The 18,205-nt window shown below is 50.4% G+C and overlaps 1 protein-coding gene across 1 annotated transcript in view; it reads right to left on the bottom strand.

Moving 5' to 3' along the window:
• LOC120873324 (cyclic nucleotide-gated cation channel beta-1) overlaps positions 1-17,768 on the bottom strand; it is a 49,622-nt gene extending 31,854 nt beyond the window's left edge. The window contains exons 1-4 of the mRNA XM_040254124.1: positions 17,743-17,768; positions 12,497-12,644; positions 11,787-11,823; positions 2,988-3,150 (exon numbers count right to left, since the gene is read on the bottom strand). Coding sequence (XP_040110058.1) covers positions 2,988-3,150; positions 11,787-11,823; positions 12,497-12,644; positions 17,743-17,768 — 374 coding nt within the window. The remainder of the gene's footprint in view (positions 1-2,987; positions 3,151-11,786; positions 11,824-12,496; positions 12,645-17,742) is intronic.
• Between the last annotated feature and the right edge of the window lie 437 nt (positions 17,769-18,205).

Genomic DNA, 18,205 nt, shown 5'->3' with positions numbered 1-18,205 from the left:
AGCTGAGCCACCAGGGAAGCCCAAAATGGGACTAAATCTAATCAGCTCAATGAGGCGCTTAACACTCACTCAGGTCTCATTTTAAACATCCTTCTCCCCCCACCTCCCAGTCTGATGGCACAGAGCTCCCCAGCCACCCCCCAACCTCTTTCTCCATCACACCACCCTTCCAGCCTCCAATAAGGTGTGAGGGCTCCCATTCCATCCTGTTAACGCTCCTAGAAGCTCAGCTTCCCTCCCTTAACAGATGTGCCCCTGACTGGAAAAACTGACACCCACAGGCCATGGAGTCTGGTCTCCCGCACGTGGTGTGACAAGCCCCATCCCCTCCTGAAGCTCCCTCTTCCCTATCTGAAGGATGAAGACTAAATTATCCTGGGTCCCCACCATTTAGCCCAGGTCCACCAGTGTTGCTTTGGGAACCATGGTGTCTTGGCTGATGGTGTCTAGATTTGAATACACGTGGTACTTCTACCATCGCCCACCACCGTGACTCAGGATTCCACCATTAGGACTTCTAGAGGGATACAGTCAGAGGGATGTGCAGCATTTGCTTTATTCCAGAAAGCTCTGGAACTACTCTATTATCTTCTGTCAACTCAACTAAAATGGCAAGACTCATGGGTTCGCCTCTTTTACACTCTAATTAAAAGAAGGCCTGCAGGGGCACTTCCCTGGAGGTCCAGTGGCTAAAACTCTGCACTCCCAATGCAGGGGACCTGGGCTTGACCCCTGGTCAGGGCGCTACATCCCACATGCCACAACTAAGACCTGGCATAGTCAAAGAGCCATCAGGGAAAAGACCCTGATGCTGAGAAAGATTAAAGGTGGGAAGAAAAGGGGACAACAGCAGATGAGATGGTTGGATGGCATCACTGACTCGATGGACACGAGTTTGAGCAAGCTCTGGGAGTTGGTGATGGACAGGGAAGCCTGGCCTGCTGCAGTCCACGGGGTTGCAAAGAGTTGGACAGGACTGAGCAACTGAACTGACCGATAGCCAAATAAATAAATAAATACTGAAAAAAAAGGATGCCTGCACACAAGAAGACTGGGGCAGAAATCTCACAACTAGGACTTAAACTCAGCCCTCCTGCCCTCAGCCCAGTGCCTTCCGAGGGCCTGGAGAGAGTCCAGAAAGTGGAAGTAAGTCAGAAGCTCTGTTCCCCCAGCACTGCCCAGTGCTTGGCCCTGTGCTAAGCACTTCACTTACAGGAGTCTGTTGAATTTTCACATGCCTAACGTACAGGGAACGTTTCATCCCCATCTTATCATGGAAAGATGGGGCCTAGGAAGATCAAATGACTTGCTTTAAGCCTCACATCTGGTAAGCGGTGACCTGGGAGTCACTCCAAACCACAGCTTTGTGCTATGAGAAGGGCCTTGCCCACATGCCCCCTCCACCCCTCTGTTTGGGTGGCTTCTCTGCTCCCATCAATTGCCCTGTGTTCATTCCATCCCTGACCACAGACAGCCCCACTGGTCTCCCATGTCAGGCATCAGAATTCCTTTTTGGGGGCAAGCTCAGGCTGAGGCTTCTCCAGTTTCTCAGTCATATTCTGCTTAGCAACTCCCTGGAAGAGTCTTGTGTGATTACTTGTTCACTATCTCCACTGCACTAGAATATCAGCTCTATTAGGACAGGCTTTTCCCTGGTGTGTCTACAGCACCTAGAGCAGAGGCTGGCACATAAAGATGTTCAAAAAGTGTTTGCAAATGAATGATAACCAGAGGAGCCTCACAGACCCAGCTCATAAGCAAAAGGTAGGAGCTTGGATTCTAGCCCCATGTGATCTTAATCCCCTTGTCGCTGCTCCCCAGTATCCATCTGTAATCCAACCTGTACAGTTTCTCCACCCTAATAAAGTGAATAGAGGGAGGTAGACCAGATGTCCACAGTCATGGTAGCACCTTGTCTTCTGCCATCTGTGTTCTGTATATGATTCAATGAATTAACCATGAGGACTGATGTGTCTGTGAGCTGTATTCTGAGGCCAGGTGAGATTATGCCTCTCTTCTCCACATTAAAATCTGGGAACCTCTGTTGACTACATCCAGCCATTTCTATCCCAGCAGGCACCTGACTTCAGCTGAGAAATTACTCAAAAGCTCATGGATGAGAGCAAGAATTAATCAAGAAAAAAGAACCATCTCTCAATCCAGCCAGCAAAGGAAAGGCACTGGTGGCTCTTCTTTAGCTTAAAGAACCACTCAAAGCACAGTACTGCACCTCACAGCCTGCCTATAGCTCTATACAGGAACACTCTCAGCTACCCAGCTCAGGTTGTCCAAAGCCACCTCTAACCATGCAGCAACTAACTTATCTCAAGAAGCACAACAGTGTGTGCAACCCTGAGCAGGAATTTCACTTTCGAGAAAGGAGCCCAAGGACAGAGGGCAGGGGACCAAAGAGATAGCCATAGCACTATTGTGTTCAGTATTTAACAGGGGAGGATTGTTACATCTGTTCTGACATGTGGAGCTGGAAGACATCAACACAACATCATAGTGACAGCCCAGCAGTATGGAAAGGGGCTCAATAAATAAGATGTGGCCTCAGATGAGATGGGATCCAATCCTACCTTCAATTAAAACCACTCAGAAGCCTGGGACCACAAATAAGGTATGGAAGAGAGGGCAGAAAAATAAAACCACAACCTAACCTAGCGTGGTGGGATGAGGGATGGTTATTGTGTCTAGAGTTCTTTGGTATTTCCATTGTAATTTTTAACAATAATATTAGCCCTGTCACATCTATCACCCACTTCAAACCATATACTCAAGGGTATTCTGGACAGGGCTTCCTCAGAGACTCTTTCTAGAGCCTAAAACCAGGAAAGGGGTGAGCCCATGGTCCCAGTGCTGATGGCATCTCACTGAGTGACATTGGGCCAGTTTCTTCCCCTCTCTGGCCCCAGTGTCCTCTTCTACCAAATGCACAGATGGCACAGTGCTATGAAACATCCAAGAGAAGCACAGAAGGTGACCTGAGGCTCCCTGTGGCTGATCCTGGGACCACAAGGGTGTCGGATTTGGCAGGAGATGGGGGCAGCTGCACAGGAGAGGGTGGGTTCTCCTCCGCGATGAGGGGCCGACTGTCAGCATCAGCGTCTTCCACCTGCACTTCAGGGTGCTCTTCCGTGGCAGGTACTGGGGAGGGGAAGGAGGACACAGTGTCAGAGAGGAGCCAGGTCCCCGGAGCCTCGCTGTGTTCTACGGGGAAGCCACAGAGAGTGTGTGTGGAGGGGCCTGTGGCAGCCTTGCCTCCACACAGGGCCCACGGGAGAGCTCCATGCAGGGGACACAACGATGTGGTGTCCAGGGCCCTCTGAGAGCCACGCCCCTCGCAGCCAGTGACCCAGGAGCCACGGGAGCAGCCGTGACGTCACAGAAGCTCCCGGACACAGCCTGGAGCCCAGCCTGCTTTCCCTGGGCCTGGAGAAGCAGCAAGGCCCTGGGGTGGGGGTTGGGGTGACAGCACTGAGAAAGGGCTTGGGGAGCCTGCCTGGGGGGCGCTGAGTCCTAGGGTCTGGCCTGGTGCAGTCTGGCTCAGCTGCTTCTTCTCCCTGGGCCTCAGTTTCCCCATCCCAAGGTAGGAATGATGGGGCCTTCCCAGGCCCGTGGGAGCAGCAGACATGGGGGTACAAGACCACTTTTTAAAAATTTTTTTATTAAAGCATAGTTGATTTACAATGTTGTGCCAATCTCTGCTGTACAGCAAAGTGACTCAGTTATACACATATATTCTTTCTTTTCACATTCTTTTCCATTATGGTTTATCACAGGATGTTGAGTCTAGTTCCCTGTGCTATACAGCAGGACTTTGTTGTTTATCTACCCTATATATAGTATTTTATATCCAGTCCCACACTGCCAGTCCTTCCCTCCCTTATCTCCCTCCCCAGTGGCAACCAGAAATCTGTTCTCTACATCTGTGAGTCTGTTTCTGTTTTGAGACAGGTTCATTTGCACCGTGTTTTAGATTCCACATATACTGGTTGCATATATTTGTCTTTCTCTTCCTGACTTGCTTCATTTAGTAGGATAATCTCTAATTGCATCCATGCTGCTGCAAATGGCATGATTTCATTCTTTTTGTGGCTGAGTAGTATTCCATTTATCCATGTACCACATCTTTATTCGTTCATCTGTCAATGGGCATTTAGTCGTTTTCATGTTTTGACTATTGTAAATAGTGCTGCTATGAACATAGGGGGGATGTATCTTCTGAATTATAGCTCTGTCCAGGTATATGACCAGGAGTGGGATTTCTGGATCATATGGTAATTCTATTTTTAGGTTTCTGAGGAACCTCCACACTGTTCTCCTCAGTGGCTGTACCAACTTACATTCCTACCAACGGTGTAGGAGGGTTCCCTTTTCTCCATACCCTCTCCAACACTTGTTATTTGTAGACTTTTTCATGATGGTCATTCTGATCAATGTGAGGTGGTACCTTCTAGTTTGGATTTGCATTTCTCTAATAATCAGTGCTGTTGAGCATCTTTGCATGTGCTTACTGGTCATCTGTACGTCTTCTTTGGAGAAATGCCTGTTAAGGTCCTTTGCCCATTTTTCAGTTGGGCTGTTCTGGTGGTGGTGGTGGTTGTATGAACTGTTTGTATACTTTGGAGACTAAGCCCTTGTCCATCAACTCATTTGCAAATATTTTCTCCCATTCCACAGGCTGTCTTTTCTTTTTTCCTTCCTTTTTCATGATTTCCTCTGCTGTGCAAAAGCTTGTGGAAGTTTGATTAGGTCCCATTTATTTATTTTTGTTTTTTATTTCTATTGCCTTGGGAGCCTGGACTAAGAAAGCATTGGTATGATTTATGTCAGAGAATGTTTTGCCTATGCTCTCTTCTAGGAGTTTTACATGTCATGTCTTAGGTTTAAGTCTTCAAGCCATTTTAATTTTATTTTTGTATATAGTGTGAGGGTATGTTCTAACTTCACTGATTTACATACAGGTAACTTTCCTAGCACCACTTGCTAAAGAGACTGTCTTTTACCCATTTCATATTCTTGCTTCCTTTTTTGGAGATTAATTGGTAATAGGTGTATGGGTTTATTTCTAGGCTCTGTTTGCACTGTTCCATAGATCCACATGTCCATTTTTATACCCTTACAACACTGTTTTGATTTTACCATAGCTTTTTAGTATTATCTGAAGTCTGGGAGAGTTATGCCTCTTGCTCCATGGCCCCCATCCCTAGGCCGCCTCACAGGACTGCTTTGGCAATTCTGGGTCTTTAATAGTCCTTATAAAAATTTTTGGATTATTTGTTCTAGTTCTGTGAAAAAAGTCTTGGGTATTTTGACAGGTATCATACTAAATTTGTACATTGCTTTGGATAAAATTGCCATTTTAACAATATTAATCCTTGCAATCCTCTTGGAAGGGAATGGGATATCTTTCCATTTCTTTGGATCCTCTTTAATCTGCCTTCCTAATATTTTACAGTTTTCAGCGTATTAGCCTTTCACCTCTTTGGTCAGGTTTATTCCTAGGTGTTTTTGTTTTGGTTGCACTGGGTCTTTGTTGCTGGGTGCAGGATTCTGTGGCCAGCAGGAGCTACTCTCTAGTTGGAGTGCGTGGGCTTCTCATTGCAGCGGCTTCTCTTGTTTCAGAGCATGGGCTTCAGGAGTTGCAACATGCAGGCTCGGTAGTGGCAGCGCACAGGCTTAGTTGCTCTGAGGAATGTGGAATCCTCCCAAACCAGGGATCAAACCCATGTCCCCTACTTTGGCAGGCAGATTCTTAACCACTCTACCACCGGGTAAGTCCTTTTTTTTTTTGGTGCTATTTTTAAAGGGTTTTTTTTTTTTTTTAACATTCCTTTTCTGATGTTTCATTGTTATTATAAAGTGTTACAACTCATTTTTTAATATTAATATTGAATCCCTCTACTTTGGTAAATTCATTTATTAGATCTAGTGGTGTTTGCTTCGGAGAAGGCAATGGCAACCCACTCCAGTACTTTTGCCTGGAAAATCCCATGGGCGGAGGAGCCTGGTAGGCTGCAGTCCATGGGCTCGCTAAGAGTAGGACATGACTGAGCAACTTCACTTTCACACATTGGAGAAGGAAATGGCAACGCACTCCAGTGTTCTTGCCTAGAGAATCCCAGGGACGGGGGAGCCTGGTGGGCTGCCGTCTATGGGGTCGCACAGAGTCAGACACAACTGAAGCGATTTAGCAGCAGCAGCACCAGCAGTGTTTGCATGGAGTCTTTAGGGTTTCCTATGTAGAGTATCATGTCATCTGCATGTAGCGACAATTTTACCTCTTCAGGGCCTCACATTCTTGAAGAGCCTCGAATGGAGACATTTGGAAGTTTCCTACAATCAAGGGTGACAAACTGTTTCTGTAATGTGTGTTATCCCTGTGACATTTGGTATTTTCTTATTTTTGCATCTGCCAAGAGGCCCCAGAAATAATCCCCTGAGCTCCTCTCCTGACCTCTGAGAGGCCTCGCATCCTGAGAATCAGATCCTCCCTGGGGAGACTGGGTGTGTCCCTGTTTTGGGCTTCATTACCCTCCCCCGGGACTGTGGGGACAGGTCTGCCCCTAGGCAGAGCTCAGAGGATGCTGAGGGGCTGGGAGGGTGCCCCCACTCCCCGCTACACCTGGGCCAAACCACGCAATAGTAGCCAGGTGCAGGTCTGGGTACCAGCAAGGCAGGTGCACACCCCCAAAATGTGGAGGGGTGCGTTTTGAAACATTTGGACATATGAGCTTTTTTTAATGGCCACATGGGGAAAGCCAGCACATTATGAAGGTTGGTGGAGGGAACACAAGCAGACCTCAAGTCTCTGGGGCATTTGTTGTACTAACCCTAAGCCCTCAGGAAAGGAGGGTGAGCAGGACTTTTGCTAGACTCACCAGAGATGCCCCAGGGTGTGCAAAGCAGGAGAGAGCCATGAGGTGGCAGGGACCTCCCCTGCTTCCCACAGACCTCGGGAGAGGGGAGCTGGAGGTGGGCTGGGGGCATGGAGGCAGCCAGGACTAAGGCAGCTTCTCAAAAACGCTCAGGGCCCCGGGTGCTTCCAGCATGGCCCCCCAGAAGCAAAAAAACACCGTGGCCTCAACATCCATGAGGCTGTCCCAGGGAGCCTGGGAGGGACCACGTGGTCCCCTCACCCCCTATCTCACCCTGCATAAGACCCTACAAACTCAGGCACTCTCAAAGGTAGGGGGACCTCCTAAACCCAATGTTTCATTTCCTGCCAGTTTGACAGAGTAGGAACTCAAAACAGAAATCATATTTGTTTACATTATACTGATTTATAGAATAAGAATCTGTGATTAAGAATACAAAGAATAATATTGTATGCTTAAATTGGTTTAGAGAATAATAATATTTACTGTTAAGCATTTCCTATGTGCCTACCAGGCATTTGTTTCACTAAACTCTAAGTGCTTTATTTATACATATATATAAACCCTTTCGTCATTTCCAGCCACTCTATGAGGTCATTGTTATCACTGTCCCCATTTTGTGCAGAAGGAAACTGAAGCACAGAGAGGTTAAGAAACCTGCAGCAGAGCCCAGATTTGGACCCAGGCATCCTGGCTCCAGAGCTAAAACTCTCAGCCCATCCTGAGGTTGGTGACCAGCCTACATACAGACTTCTGTGCCACGCAGAACCACTGAAATGGAAATAATCTTGTCACTCACTGCATGCTGTCATTGCCTCGGCCATAGCATCTAAAATCATTGTGTGTCAATCACAGTTGGTTCAGACCACTGTCCCAATGTGTCACTGCAACTGTTTCTCAAAGAGTGGGGCTCCCAGGGACCAGAGAAGGCACGCGATGATTTTAGATGGCACAGCCAAGACAAAGGATGACACAGAATGAGACCAGTCCTCCCTTTCCTGTCCTCTCTGGATCCAGCGTGGGCAGAGAGGAAACCTCAGGTTAGTGCTGCTATGGCCTCAACGCCTCCCAGACACGTCCTAGTTCCCTTCCGCAGACTCAGCTATGAGCCTTCAGCAGGCCCCCACCTCACTAGAAATTACCAACACGACCTAGTTCCCCATGTCTTTGTGGTTATTTCTATTTATGCCCTTCTATTTATGGCAGGCCAGGCTGGTTTTCCATTTGAATTATAATGTAAAGCTTCCTATTTAAATACACTGAATTGAATGAAAAAGTGAGTAAGCAAATAAGTGCAGAGTTGGTACATGCTTGCATGCATGAGTGCCAAGTCACTTTAGTCGTGTCCGACTTTTTGTGATCCTATGGGCTGTAGCCTGCCAGGCTCCTTTGTCCATGGGATTCTCCAGGCAAGAATAATGGAGTGGTTGCCATGTCCTCTTCCAGCAGAGTTGATACAAACTATACAAAAATCAAGACGTGATGTAAGGGTGGAGGACATGGGGGACCCTTTGGAATGAGATTTAGGGCTGGCCTGGAAGATTGAGCTTGGCGTGTCGTTCCCAGTAGCTCATGTGGAGAACGTCACCAGTCATGAGGCTGGTCTAGCCAAGAGCTCTGAGAGACAGCCCTGAGCCACCCTGAGCCACCGCCACCCCCAACCCTGGGTGTTCCGCTGTCTCTGCTAACCGAACAAGCCCCGGGGTCACAGCTTGACCTGCCTATGGATAACACAGACAACCTTGCCCAGTGTCATCCAAAAGCAAACAAATGAATCAAAGGCAAAACAGGCAGGTCTGGTTTGAGTCAAGGCAGACTCAAAGTGACAGGGGCTCACCGTGAGGCACCAGTATGCCCCCTAGCTCTTTGTCAGCAGGCAGCAAACAGCAGGAGCCCAAAGGCCACTATGGGGACCCTGTCACAATTAAATGTGTCCAGACAGGCTCTCTTTCTGCACTGGCCCTGAGGACACCTCTCCTCTGGGTCTGCCTGTCAACACCTGGGGGCCTCTCCTGTCCTGAAAGGGAATTTGCTGGGCAGACAGCCACAGTCCTCAGAAAGTCCAGCTCCCAGCAAACTCTCAAGGTCAGTAGATTCTGTCTGCAATGGACCTTCACCTCGTATCCTGGTCCATTTCCCTCTGATTATTCTTCCCCCTTTCCCAGCTCCTTGATCCAAGCCTCTTCATTGGCCCGGAGATCTGAATGACTTGTTTAAACTAGGGTATGAGTGACTAACCCGTATAAAAACTGATGATCTGCAAAATGCCACGTTTAACCCCAAAAATGAATTGCTAATTGTGGAATTTTAGGCACAGAGAGAAGAGGACTATTATACCTTAAATCACCACAAAGCAAGACGAAGGCATTGGTCAGCAGAGGAAGAAGGGGTGGTTTCTAGGAGCCCAAATAGCAGTCCCACACCAAGACCACAACACCCATGCAGAAAGCAGCCCAAGCCATGCAGAAACACACAACACAGACACCAGCATGCTGGGTGGGCAGTTTCACGCTACCTAGACGACGGACTGAGCTCCTGGTCTCCTTGACGAAGCTGGAGTTGGACAAGTTTGTCCTCCGGGAGATGAGGACAGGGATGCGGGTGATGGGGGGGCGGTAGCTGGGCACATTGGGGAGCTGCTCCACCAGGTTTGGGGGGGCAAGCCTGGGGCTCACTTGGCCAGGCGACTGGTCCTGGACTAGGTGATTCAGCTCCATGTCCCGGCCTGGTTTAGCCATAGTGCTGAGGCCGGGGGGTCTCAGGCAGAGGCAGGACCTTGGGGACTGCAACGAGGAGCAAAGAGTTGGGAGAGGCAGAGAAAGTGGGGCTCTTCCCCACTGGTGCCAACACAGACCAGCCCAGTGCCCACCTGCACTTGCAGCAGTGCACCCAGAGTCTGAAGCACCGCTCTTGTCCCTGGAGGGCAACACCAGTCGTGTGGCTGGTCCACCCACAGCTCTGAGAGACAGCCCTGAGCACCACCCAGTTCTGGCACTTTCTCTCCTTAACCAACCGTCATAGCATTTCCTACTTTACAATCAAAGAACCTAGAACTCCTCAGGCTCTTAGGCTAACACTCAAACATTCTTAATCCAGTAGGATTTTCCATCCTAAAGAAACCCTGGAGCTCAATTAATTTCACTTCCAACCAGACACAATAACTTTTCCTAGGTTCCTGGTTCCCCAAATAGGCTGCATATTGGAATTGCCTAGGAAGGCCTGGCAATGCCTGATGCCCAGGCCCACCCCCAGAGATTCTGATTTAATGGTCTGAGGTGAGGACTGGCACCAGGATTTTTTAAAATCTCCCCCAAATGATTGCAATCGCAGTCATGAGAACCACGACTCAAGGCCACTGTCTCTCAAACACAAATGTGCAGAGAAACCTCCAGGGATCTTGTCACGGAGCAGTTTCTGCTTCACCTGGGTGGTGTGGGGCCTGGGATTCTGCATTCTAAAGCAGCTCCCAGGTGACACCAAAGCTGCTGGTTTGAGAGCCACACTTTCAAGTGGCAGCAGACAGAGAGCCATGCCTCAGTGTTTCTCAAAGTGTGATTCCCAGGCCACCTGCTTCCAAATGACCTGGTGGAACCAGCCCCATGGAACCCTAGTTTGCACCCCCTAATCCTGGTCTTGCTCATCTTTGTGGGGTGCAGACTTAGTAGGTCTCCAGTAGATTTGGGCTAAAGTTAACAGAGCATGTTTTTCAAAGACCACATGGGAAGCAGACTCAGGACACCTGGGGTTAAGACACCTGGGTCCATCCCATCTCCAATGCTGGCTGCCTGGGAAACAGGCTCATGACCCCAATTATGGTCTCTTCCTTCAGGGCCAGGGATACAAAGTCACCCCCACTCTGCCCAATAACCCAGTGAGGTAGGTACTGTTGTTGCCCTCTCTTCTTGACTTGGAAGCCACAGTTAAGAGAGGTCACAGACTGGCTCCAGGTCACACAGAAAGGAAGGAGGTGGGGAGCCAGGAGTGACATGAAGGTCTGTGTCCTTGCTGCCCACACAGAGCCTCAGTTTTCTCATCTATAAAGTGGTCTGTCTGCCTCCCAGGGCATCTGGAGCACTACTAGTGCCTTGAGGATTGTGGAGGTTTGCAAGGCCTGGGTTCAGTGTCCAGCTGGCCTCACTCTCCTAACTCTGGCCTGTTGTCCCTGAAGTTCTCAGGATTAGGGGTCGGAGTGACAAATGACCAAACTTGTACCAAAGATCTCAGCAGTAAGGAAAAACTCAAAAGACACAGAGTCTAGGACATGCTTTCAGCAAGCTCTGATCCCAATTTTCATTCAAGTATGATACATTTGAGCCAAACTCTCACTGCTCTGTAACCTAGAGAGTTGTGGACCCAGTGAAGAGGTTGGCAGGAGGGATTAGCTGGGAGTAGGGTTTCCCTAGGCCTCCTGGGGTCCTGGGGTTTCCCAGATGGTGCAGTGGTAAGGAACCCAGCTGTCAAGGCAGGAGATGCAAGAGATGCGGGTTCAATCCCTGGGTCAGGAAGATTCTCCTGGAGTAGGAAATGGCAAACTGCTCCAGTATTCTTGGCTGGAGAATCTCATGGACAGAAGAGCCTGGTGAGCTACAGTCCATGGGGTTGCAGAGTCACACAGGACTGAGTGAGTGAGCACATACCTGGAGTCCTGGTGGGGTGGGAGTCGGGGGAAGGTGGGGGGCAGGGCCTCAAGGCAATTCCCTTGGGGCCTTTTAAATACATCATCAGACTCTGATTATGTGGTCCTAAGATGCAGAAAATGGGTTTTGCCTGAGGATTGGATGAGTTGGGGAGCGGAAGGAATTGAGAGGCAGAGGGGGAGGGCTTGCCCCTGTGTCCTGGCTGCCCCCAGCCTCAAAGAAGCCTGGACATTCTTATGCAACCCCACCCCCACTGCACACCTACCTCCTGAGCTGTCGGCCAAGGCCTCTTCTTGCAGCTCCTGTGAAAGATAAAGAGGAAACCAAAGCGGTGACCATCCAACCATCCCTGCCCCGGTCCAGCCCAGCCAGTGTCGGGGGATCTGCCCTCAGGCATCTTCACAGGCCCAAGTCTACTCCTTAGCCTGCCCGCTGGTCACACCTTCAGCCCACCTTCTGGGGCATCCAGTGCACACAGGAGCCCCAGGCCCCAACACCTGGACCTGTCACATATCATGAGGGGAAATTCTTGGGCAGCCCTCTGTGTGTGGAGACAAAGCAACTAAAGCAGCCCCCCCGGCACTCTCTGCCTGGCACCACATTTTATAGCCTATAGCCGTGTACAAAACTCTGGAGAGGTGTTTTTAGCCCCATTTTACAGAGGTGACCACTGAGGCCCAGGGTAGGGTCTAACCTAGGGTCACACAGCCACACGAGGACTGGAGTCCAGGACCACTGCTGCCCACTCATGGCCATGTCGCCAAGGCCCTTCTTGATGCCATCTGATCCCTGACACAAGCAGGGCTTTACAGCAACTACCAGCCTACTCTTCTCCATTCGGTGGGCATCTCATCTGCTGAACCCTCACTACTCCCACCCCCCATAAACAAAGCGGACAAGGCCCCAGCCCCTTCCACTGACTTCGGCCCAGGCCTCCAAGGTAGCCGGGGCACGAGGCCTGGCGCTGCTCCATACCTGGTGTGAGGTGCTCTGGTCCTGGGCTCCGCCTACTTCACTCTGGTCCTGGGCTCCGCCCACTTCACTCTGGTCTTGGGTTTCACTTTCTTCGCTCTGGTCCTCCTCACTCTGTGCCACCAGATAACTATCCAGCAGGACACTGTGACTGCGAGGGGGCAGGAGGCAAGGTCTGGGGTTAGGGATATTAAATGTTTTCTGAGCTGTGCTGAGTGCCAGGCTCTGCTCCAGGAGCTGGGGCACAAAGATGCCTAAGGATCGGTCCTCGGCCTCTTGAAGCCCCCAGCACCGGGCAGGCGGCAGATACCACGTCCTGTTACCAATCTCACAGTCTGCATCATGTGCTGGAGCAAGCGGCTGTGAAGGGCACAGCCACAGTTCTGCTAGGAAGGAGGGCTTCCCAGAGGAGGTGGCCTGTGAGTTGGAAATAGGTGGGGAATGGTGTCCAGGAAATAGGAACAGCATGTGCAAAGAAAATCCTGGAGCATGGTGTTGAGGAAACATCCTCTGCAACAGGGGAGACTAATGGGCACTGTATGGTGTTCAAAATCTATGCCCAGCCTTTCCCCTCTTAGAGTCTCCAGACAACCTTGAAGATGGAGGCAGAGAAGGAAGTATGAGAAAAGTGAAGCCCAGAGAGGTCAATTGGCCTGACCAAAATCACACAGCATATTGTCCCACATCACACAAAACTCAGACACACACCCTGATTGCTTTGCATGCCATGAGATCAGAGCCACACTGCAATTGCTGAAGGTTTCAGGGGCCCCTGGCCCAGGCAAAGGCACACATGAGTGACAGGGGGCCAGGGTTAGACTATAGGGAGCAGAGGAGAATATGGCAAATCAGAGAACCCCTGCCCATCTGAATCAGCAACCCCATTCTGCTTGGAATGGGTGCCCCGTGGCCAGATCTGCTGATTTTCAAGAAAAGACTGAACTACACATTTGAATGTGGAATCTCCCCATCTTTAGAGGCTGATAATTAATCCAAACTAATATCTATATTAAAATCTGTATGATCTACATTGACATCTATATTAATATGTCAATATCTCATAGAGCCTGTCTCCAGGCTAAATTGGGCCCTGAGATGCCTGTGTGCAATCTCTGGATTAAAATGATGACTTGGGACCAAGGGCTAATGTGATTTTTGTGGTTAGAATTAGATCTGGCTTCCTAGCAGCCTCAACCCACACCATGGACCATTGTCACTGAGGGGCTCATGGAGGATGCTCTTTCTGCTGCCCAGAAAACCTGCATCCCCCGTCCTCTACCCAAAGAGGCAAGTCTCAGCCTCTGAGGTGGGTGAGGAGATGGGGCCCAGTTGGTTTGGAGACAGCAGCCTGGGAGAAGGAATCAGCCAGCAATCATATTATCACAGCAGTTCCCAAGGGCTGAGTGCCAGGCACAGGGCCAAGCACTTGTCCCACCAAATCCTCACCCAAATGACCCTAATAGCCCAGCTGCGATTGATCCCATTTGAGCTTAGTAACTGGAGGCTCAGAGAGGTCAGATGGCCTGGCCAAGGTCACATAGCCTGTACCAGGTGAACCTGGATAAAAGATGGGCATATCTGACCCCAGTGCCAAGTCCTTAATACCCCACTGCCAGCCTCTGAGTGTCTGCACAGCCCCAGGTGATGTGGACGTGAGTGACGTGAGTGTCTGGAGGATTCAAGCACCCGACTCATTTTCCTTCTCTTCATTGTATACATATTTCCATTGTGAGGTGCCTGAGTTGTCAGACTCTATCCTGCCCAGGAAGAAACAGATTTTCTTAAAGAAAAGGGCATATCATGGCTTTCACAGGGCTTAGCACTTCAGCCTTCATGGGCCCCTTCCTCCATAAATATATTTTTAAAATTCTATTTAATGACTGCATTTATATGAAGATTGACATGGTAATATTATATTTAAAATATTCTCTTCCATCTTAAAGTTCATTTGTTGGGTCTGCTTTTAAAAGAAATTAAAACGTTCTTTGCATGCTAAGTCGCCTCAGTCGTGTCTGCGCTTTCTGACCCTATGGACTGTAGCCCGCCAGGCTCCCCTGTCCTTGGGATTCTCCAGGCAAGAATATTGGAGTGGGTTGGTATGCCTTCCTCCAGGGGATCCTCCCGCCTCAAGGATCAAAGCTGTATCTCTTATATCTCCTGCATTGGCAGGTGGGTTCTTTACCACTAGCACCACTTGGGAAGCCCATGTTCTTGGAGGGCTTCTAAAAGTATTACAGAAACCATGCCCTCAAGCCTAACAGAGAAGAAGGCCCTTCCCAGAAGGGGTGGATGGGCTGGTGCTGCAAGAAGCTGACTTGACTCTCCTTTCCTGAAACAGATGCAGTGGCCTCCTCGGTTATCAGAGCAAGAAGGCCCAGGAAATGAGCTTCCCACAGTCCCAGTCAGAGACTTCCTGGGGTCTTGCTCATTCTAGAATCAGGCCTGGAAAGCAAGTCCTTGGGAAGCCTCCATTTGCTTATCTGTCAAGTGGGTAGGACTTGTCCAGGCTCTACCATACAGCCTGGCCTTTTTTTTTTGTTTTTTGGCCACACTGCATGGCATGTGGGATCTTAGTTCCCTGACCAGGGATCAGAGCCATAACCCTGCACTGGAAGCACAGAGTCCTAACCACTGGACTGCCAGGGAAGTCCCAGCCTGCCTTATTTGAGTGAGGTCAGAAGTGCCAGTAAGAAGCTAAGAGAAAAGTCAAAAAATCTCCCCCTGTCCAGAGTCATCTGGATTCTCCATCTCTAAACACAGGTAAGTTGAACTGTTCCTTGTCTGCAGTACCAGATGTCTGCTTAAGAGCCCAGCCTGACCTGGGACACAATCCCAGCTCTGCGCTCGCTGCCAGGGCAACCTGGATGTGTGGGCTGCTGTCTCTGGGCCTCAGTTCTCTCATCTGTGAAATGGAATTAGCAGTAGGAGCCCTGGCACAGCATGTGGCAGGGAACACAAGTGCTCATCAAATATTTGACAGCTGTTATTAAGACTGTTCCTATAGTAGTTATTATTAATCCCAGAGGAGGAGGTGATCTATGAATCACCCACAGAGATGCAAGAACATTTTACACAAACATCTCCAGCTATGGAGATACCATAACAGGCCCTATGGTGGTCCTCTCAGCCTCACCAGGGGCTGTCTGGGGACCCATGTACCCCAAAATCTTATTGCCCCCGGTTGGGAGTGTTCCCACTGCCTGCCAAGGCCCCCTCCTGACCTGCCCAGAAGCAGCAGACCATGAGCTTCTGGAAAGCTCCCAAATTCCTGGGATTTGCAAGCAGAGGCTCAGACAGACTGGCTGAGGCGGGGAACGCAGAGATCCTGGCTCTCTGAGTTAAAGATGTGGGAAGTAGCAGCTACAGCCTCTGGCAAGAGTTTACCAGTCCACTGCTCCTCCCTCAAGTCACAAAGCAGGCCGTGTCCCCAACTTAAGGACCTCACTGTGAACTCTTCGCCCGGCATCCCTCAACCCCGAAAGAATGAAGGAGGGGAGCCCCTAGGGAGAATCAGGCACCTACTTGGGTCTTGCTGACTTTGCCAACAGGGACGCCCGTGATGCAGGAGCTCAGCTGGGGGCAATGACACTCATCCCAAGCCCCGGGTCGGTGTGTGCCAGTGGAGAACTCGGGAGCCCTGGCCCAGCCCCGAGTCTGCAAGGCGAACTCCGGAGCCAGTGTGACTGAGCCTCCAATCCCTCCTGCTTCTAATCAGATTGAGGGGATGTGCAGGGAACTCTGCAGAAACGCCCCCAGGGAGACCAGGTGGGGACCAAAAGGCTGCGGTTGCTAGGAAAAGCCGAGCTGTTGCCAGCAGACATCAGGTCGCTAGGCGACCATCTGCCCGTTACCAGGGCCTGCGCGTCATCAGTAACCCCTGTGTCTCCACAGAACTGGCAAGAGCATCCTTCTCCAGGCAGCAACAGCCCAGCCGCCTGTCCCACGCCTGACACCCTCTGGCATTGTGCCTGGGATCAGCCACTCTGACATCACAAGACCCTTGTCCTTACTTGGGGCCCTAAGCTCCAAAGTTCTCTGAGTCTGAAGTTCTGGGCAAATATTTGGCAGAATTAGGACCAGGTTACAGAAGCCAAAAGGAAGCACTCTCAGTTTTGGCAGAAGAAATAATTTCCTAAATGAGAGGTATGTGCAGATGGAATGGATAGCCTTTGAGAGGTTGTGAGCACCCCATTATTGGAGGCAAGCAAGTAGTTATATGGCCTCCTGCTAAGGATGGAAAGATTATATGTGAACTGGGCAAGCGCGGACTCAAAGCAGAGGAGACTAAGCAGGTTTCTAGCTCCCAAATCCTGTGGTCTCATGATTTAACTGTTTCCTGACTGAGACTAAAAGTGACCCTTAGTAGAGATGAGAAGGTTGGTGGTTTTTGATGGACCACATACTCCACACCAGGTCCTACTGCATCTGTTCTCAGCCAGCCCTCTGGCCACTCAGCAGGGGCTATCATCCCCACTGCCAGACCTCCCATTTTACAGAGATAGAGGCCGAAGATCTATGCCTACCTGCTGCTCACCCAGGTCACTCTACTGAGAGAAGCAAAGCTTGGCCTCCTAACACTCGCAGTGCTATCTTGCCTTACGCCATGGCCAAAGGGACAGGGAGGCAGGGTGTGGGCCAAGGGGCACCGCAGGGGGTAGAACGACAGGGACAGGGAATAATGCCAGGGGGTGAATCAAGGGGAAAGACTAAATCACCCGGTCTCATCAAGGGGAGAGATTAGATCACCCAGCCACCTCGATGCTCCTCCTGCTTGAATCTCTGCACGGCGCAGCTGCCAGCCTGCATCACTCCCCTGCTCACAAACCTTCCACGGCTCCCTACTGCTCCCAGGAAGTCATCAAGGCCTTCACAATCCGGCACCTCTGAAGGATCATCTCCCCGCACTTCAGGTTACACTGTTACTCTTCCTGGGCCACGCAGGCTGCTCCTGAGGCCGCAGTTCACTTCTGCCCCCTTGAAACACTTTCCAACTGGGCCTCCAGGTCCCACCCTCTTCTCATCTCCCTCTCTTCCTCCTTGGTCCTTTCTGGTTCCTCCTGAACTCCGATCTGGCCCTTGGGTCTCTCCTTCATCCATACTCACTCCTCGGGCACCTCCTCTAGCCCCACTTTCAATTCCACCTACAAGACCAGACACCTGCCTTTACATCTCTGGTCCAGCCTCTTACCCCCTAACCCCACTCAGGCATCCAGCCATCTGCGCGGCACCTCCACGTGCATCCATCTCACCATCTGCCCTTCTGTCCGGCTCGCATGGTTCAGGATCCTCTCCCCAAAACCTCCTTCTTGTGGAGGTGCATTCTACATTTGTTTGCCCATATAGGGGTGGCTGGGGTGGGGATGGCTGTTGAGTGTTGGGTATTGTGAATCCCAAGGTCATTATGAGCCCAGTGGAGGTCTCCCAGCAGCCCCCTAGCCCCTCTGATCAGTGCTCAGAGGTTCAGCACACAGCTCAGAACAAAGCGAGGAGCTCCCGTGAGCAGCAGAAAGTATTCCCACCCCAAAAGCCAGGGCAGCCCCTCCCTGGGTAATCCCTAAGCCAGGCACACAAGTGTCTTACTCATGCACCTCCTCTTCGTCTTCCTCCTCCTCTCCGCCTTCCACCTCCTCTTTCCCTCCACCTTCTTCTTCCTCTTTCCCTCTGTCTTCTTCCTCCTCTTTCTCTCTGCCTTCTTCCTCTTCTTTCTCTCTG

Source organism: Oryx dammah, unplaced genomic scaffold (assembly GCF_014754425.2).
Source record: "Oryx dammah isolate SB20612 unplaced genomic scaffold, SCBI_Odam_1.1 HiC_scaffold_13, whole genome shotgun sequence".
Lineage (NCBI taxonomy): Eukaryota > Metazoa > Chordata > Mammalia > Artiodactyla > Bovidae > Oryx > Oryx dammah.
The sequence above is the reverse complement of the archived record's forward strand: the minus strand, read 5'-3'. Positions and strand labels throughout refer to the sequence as shown.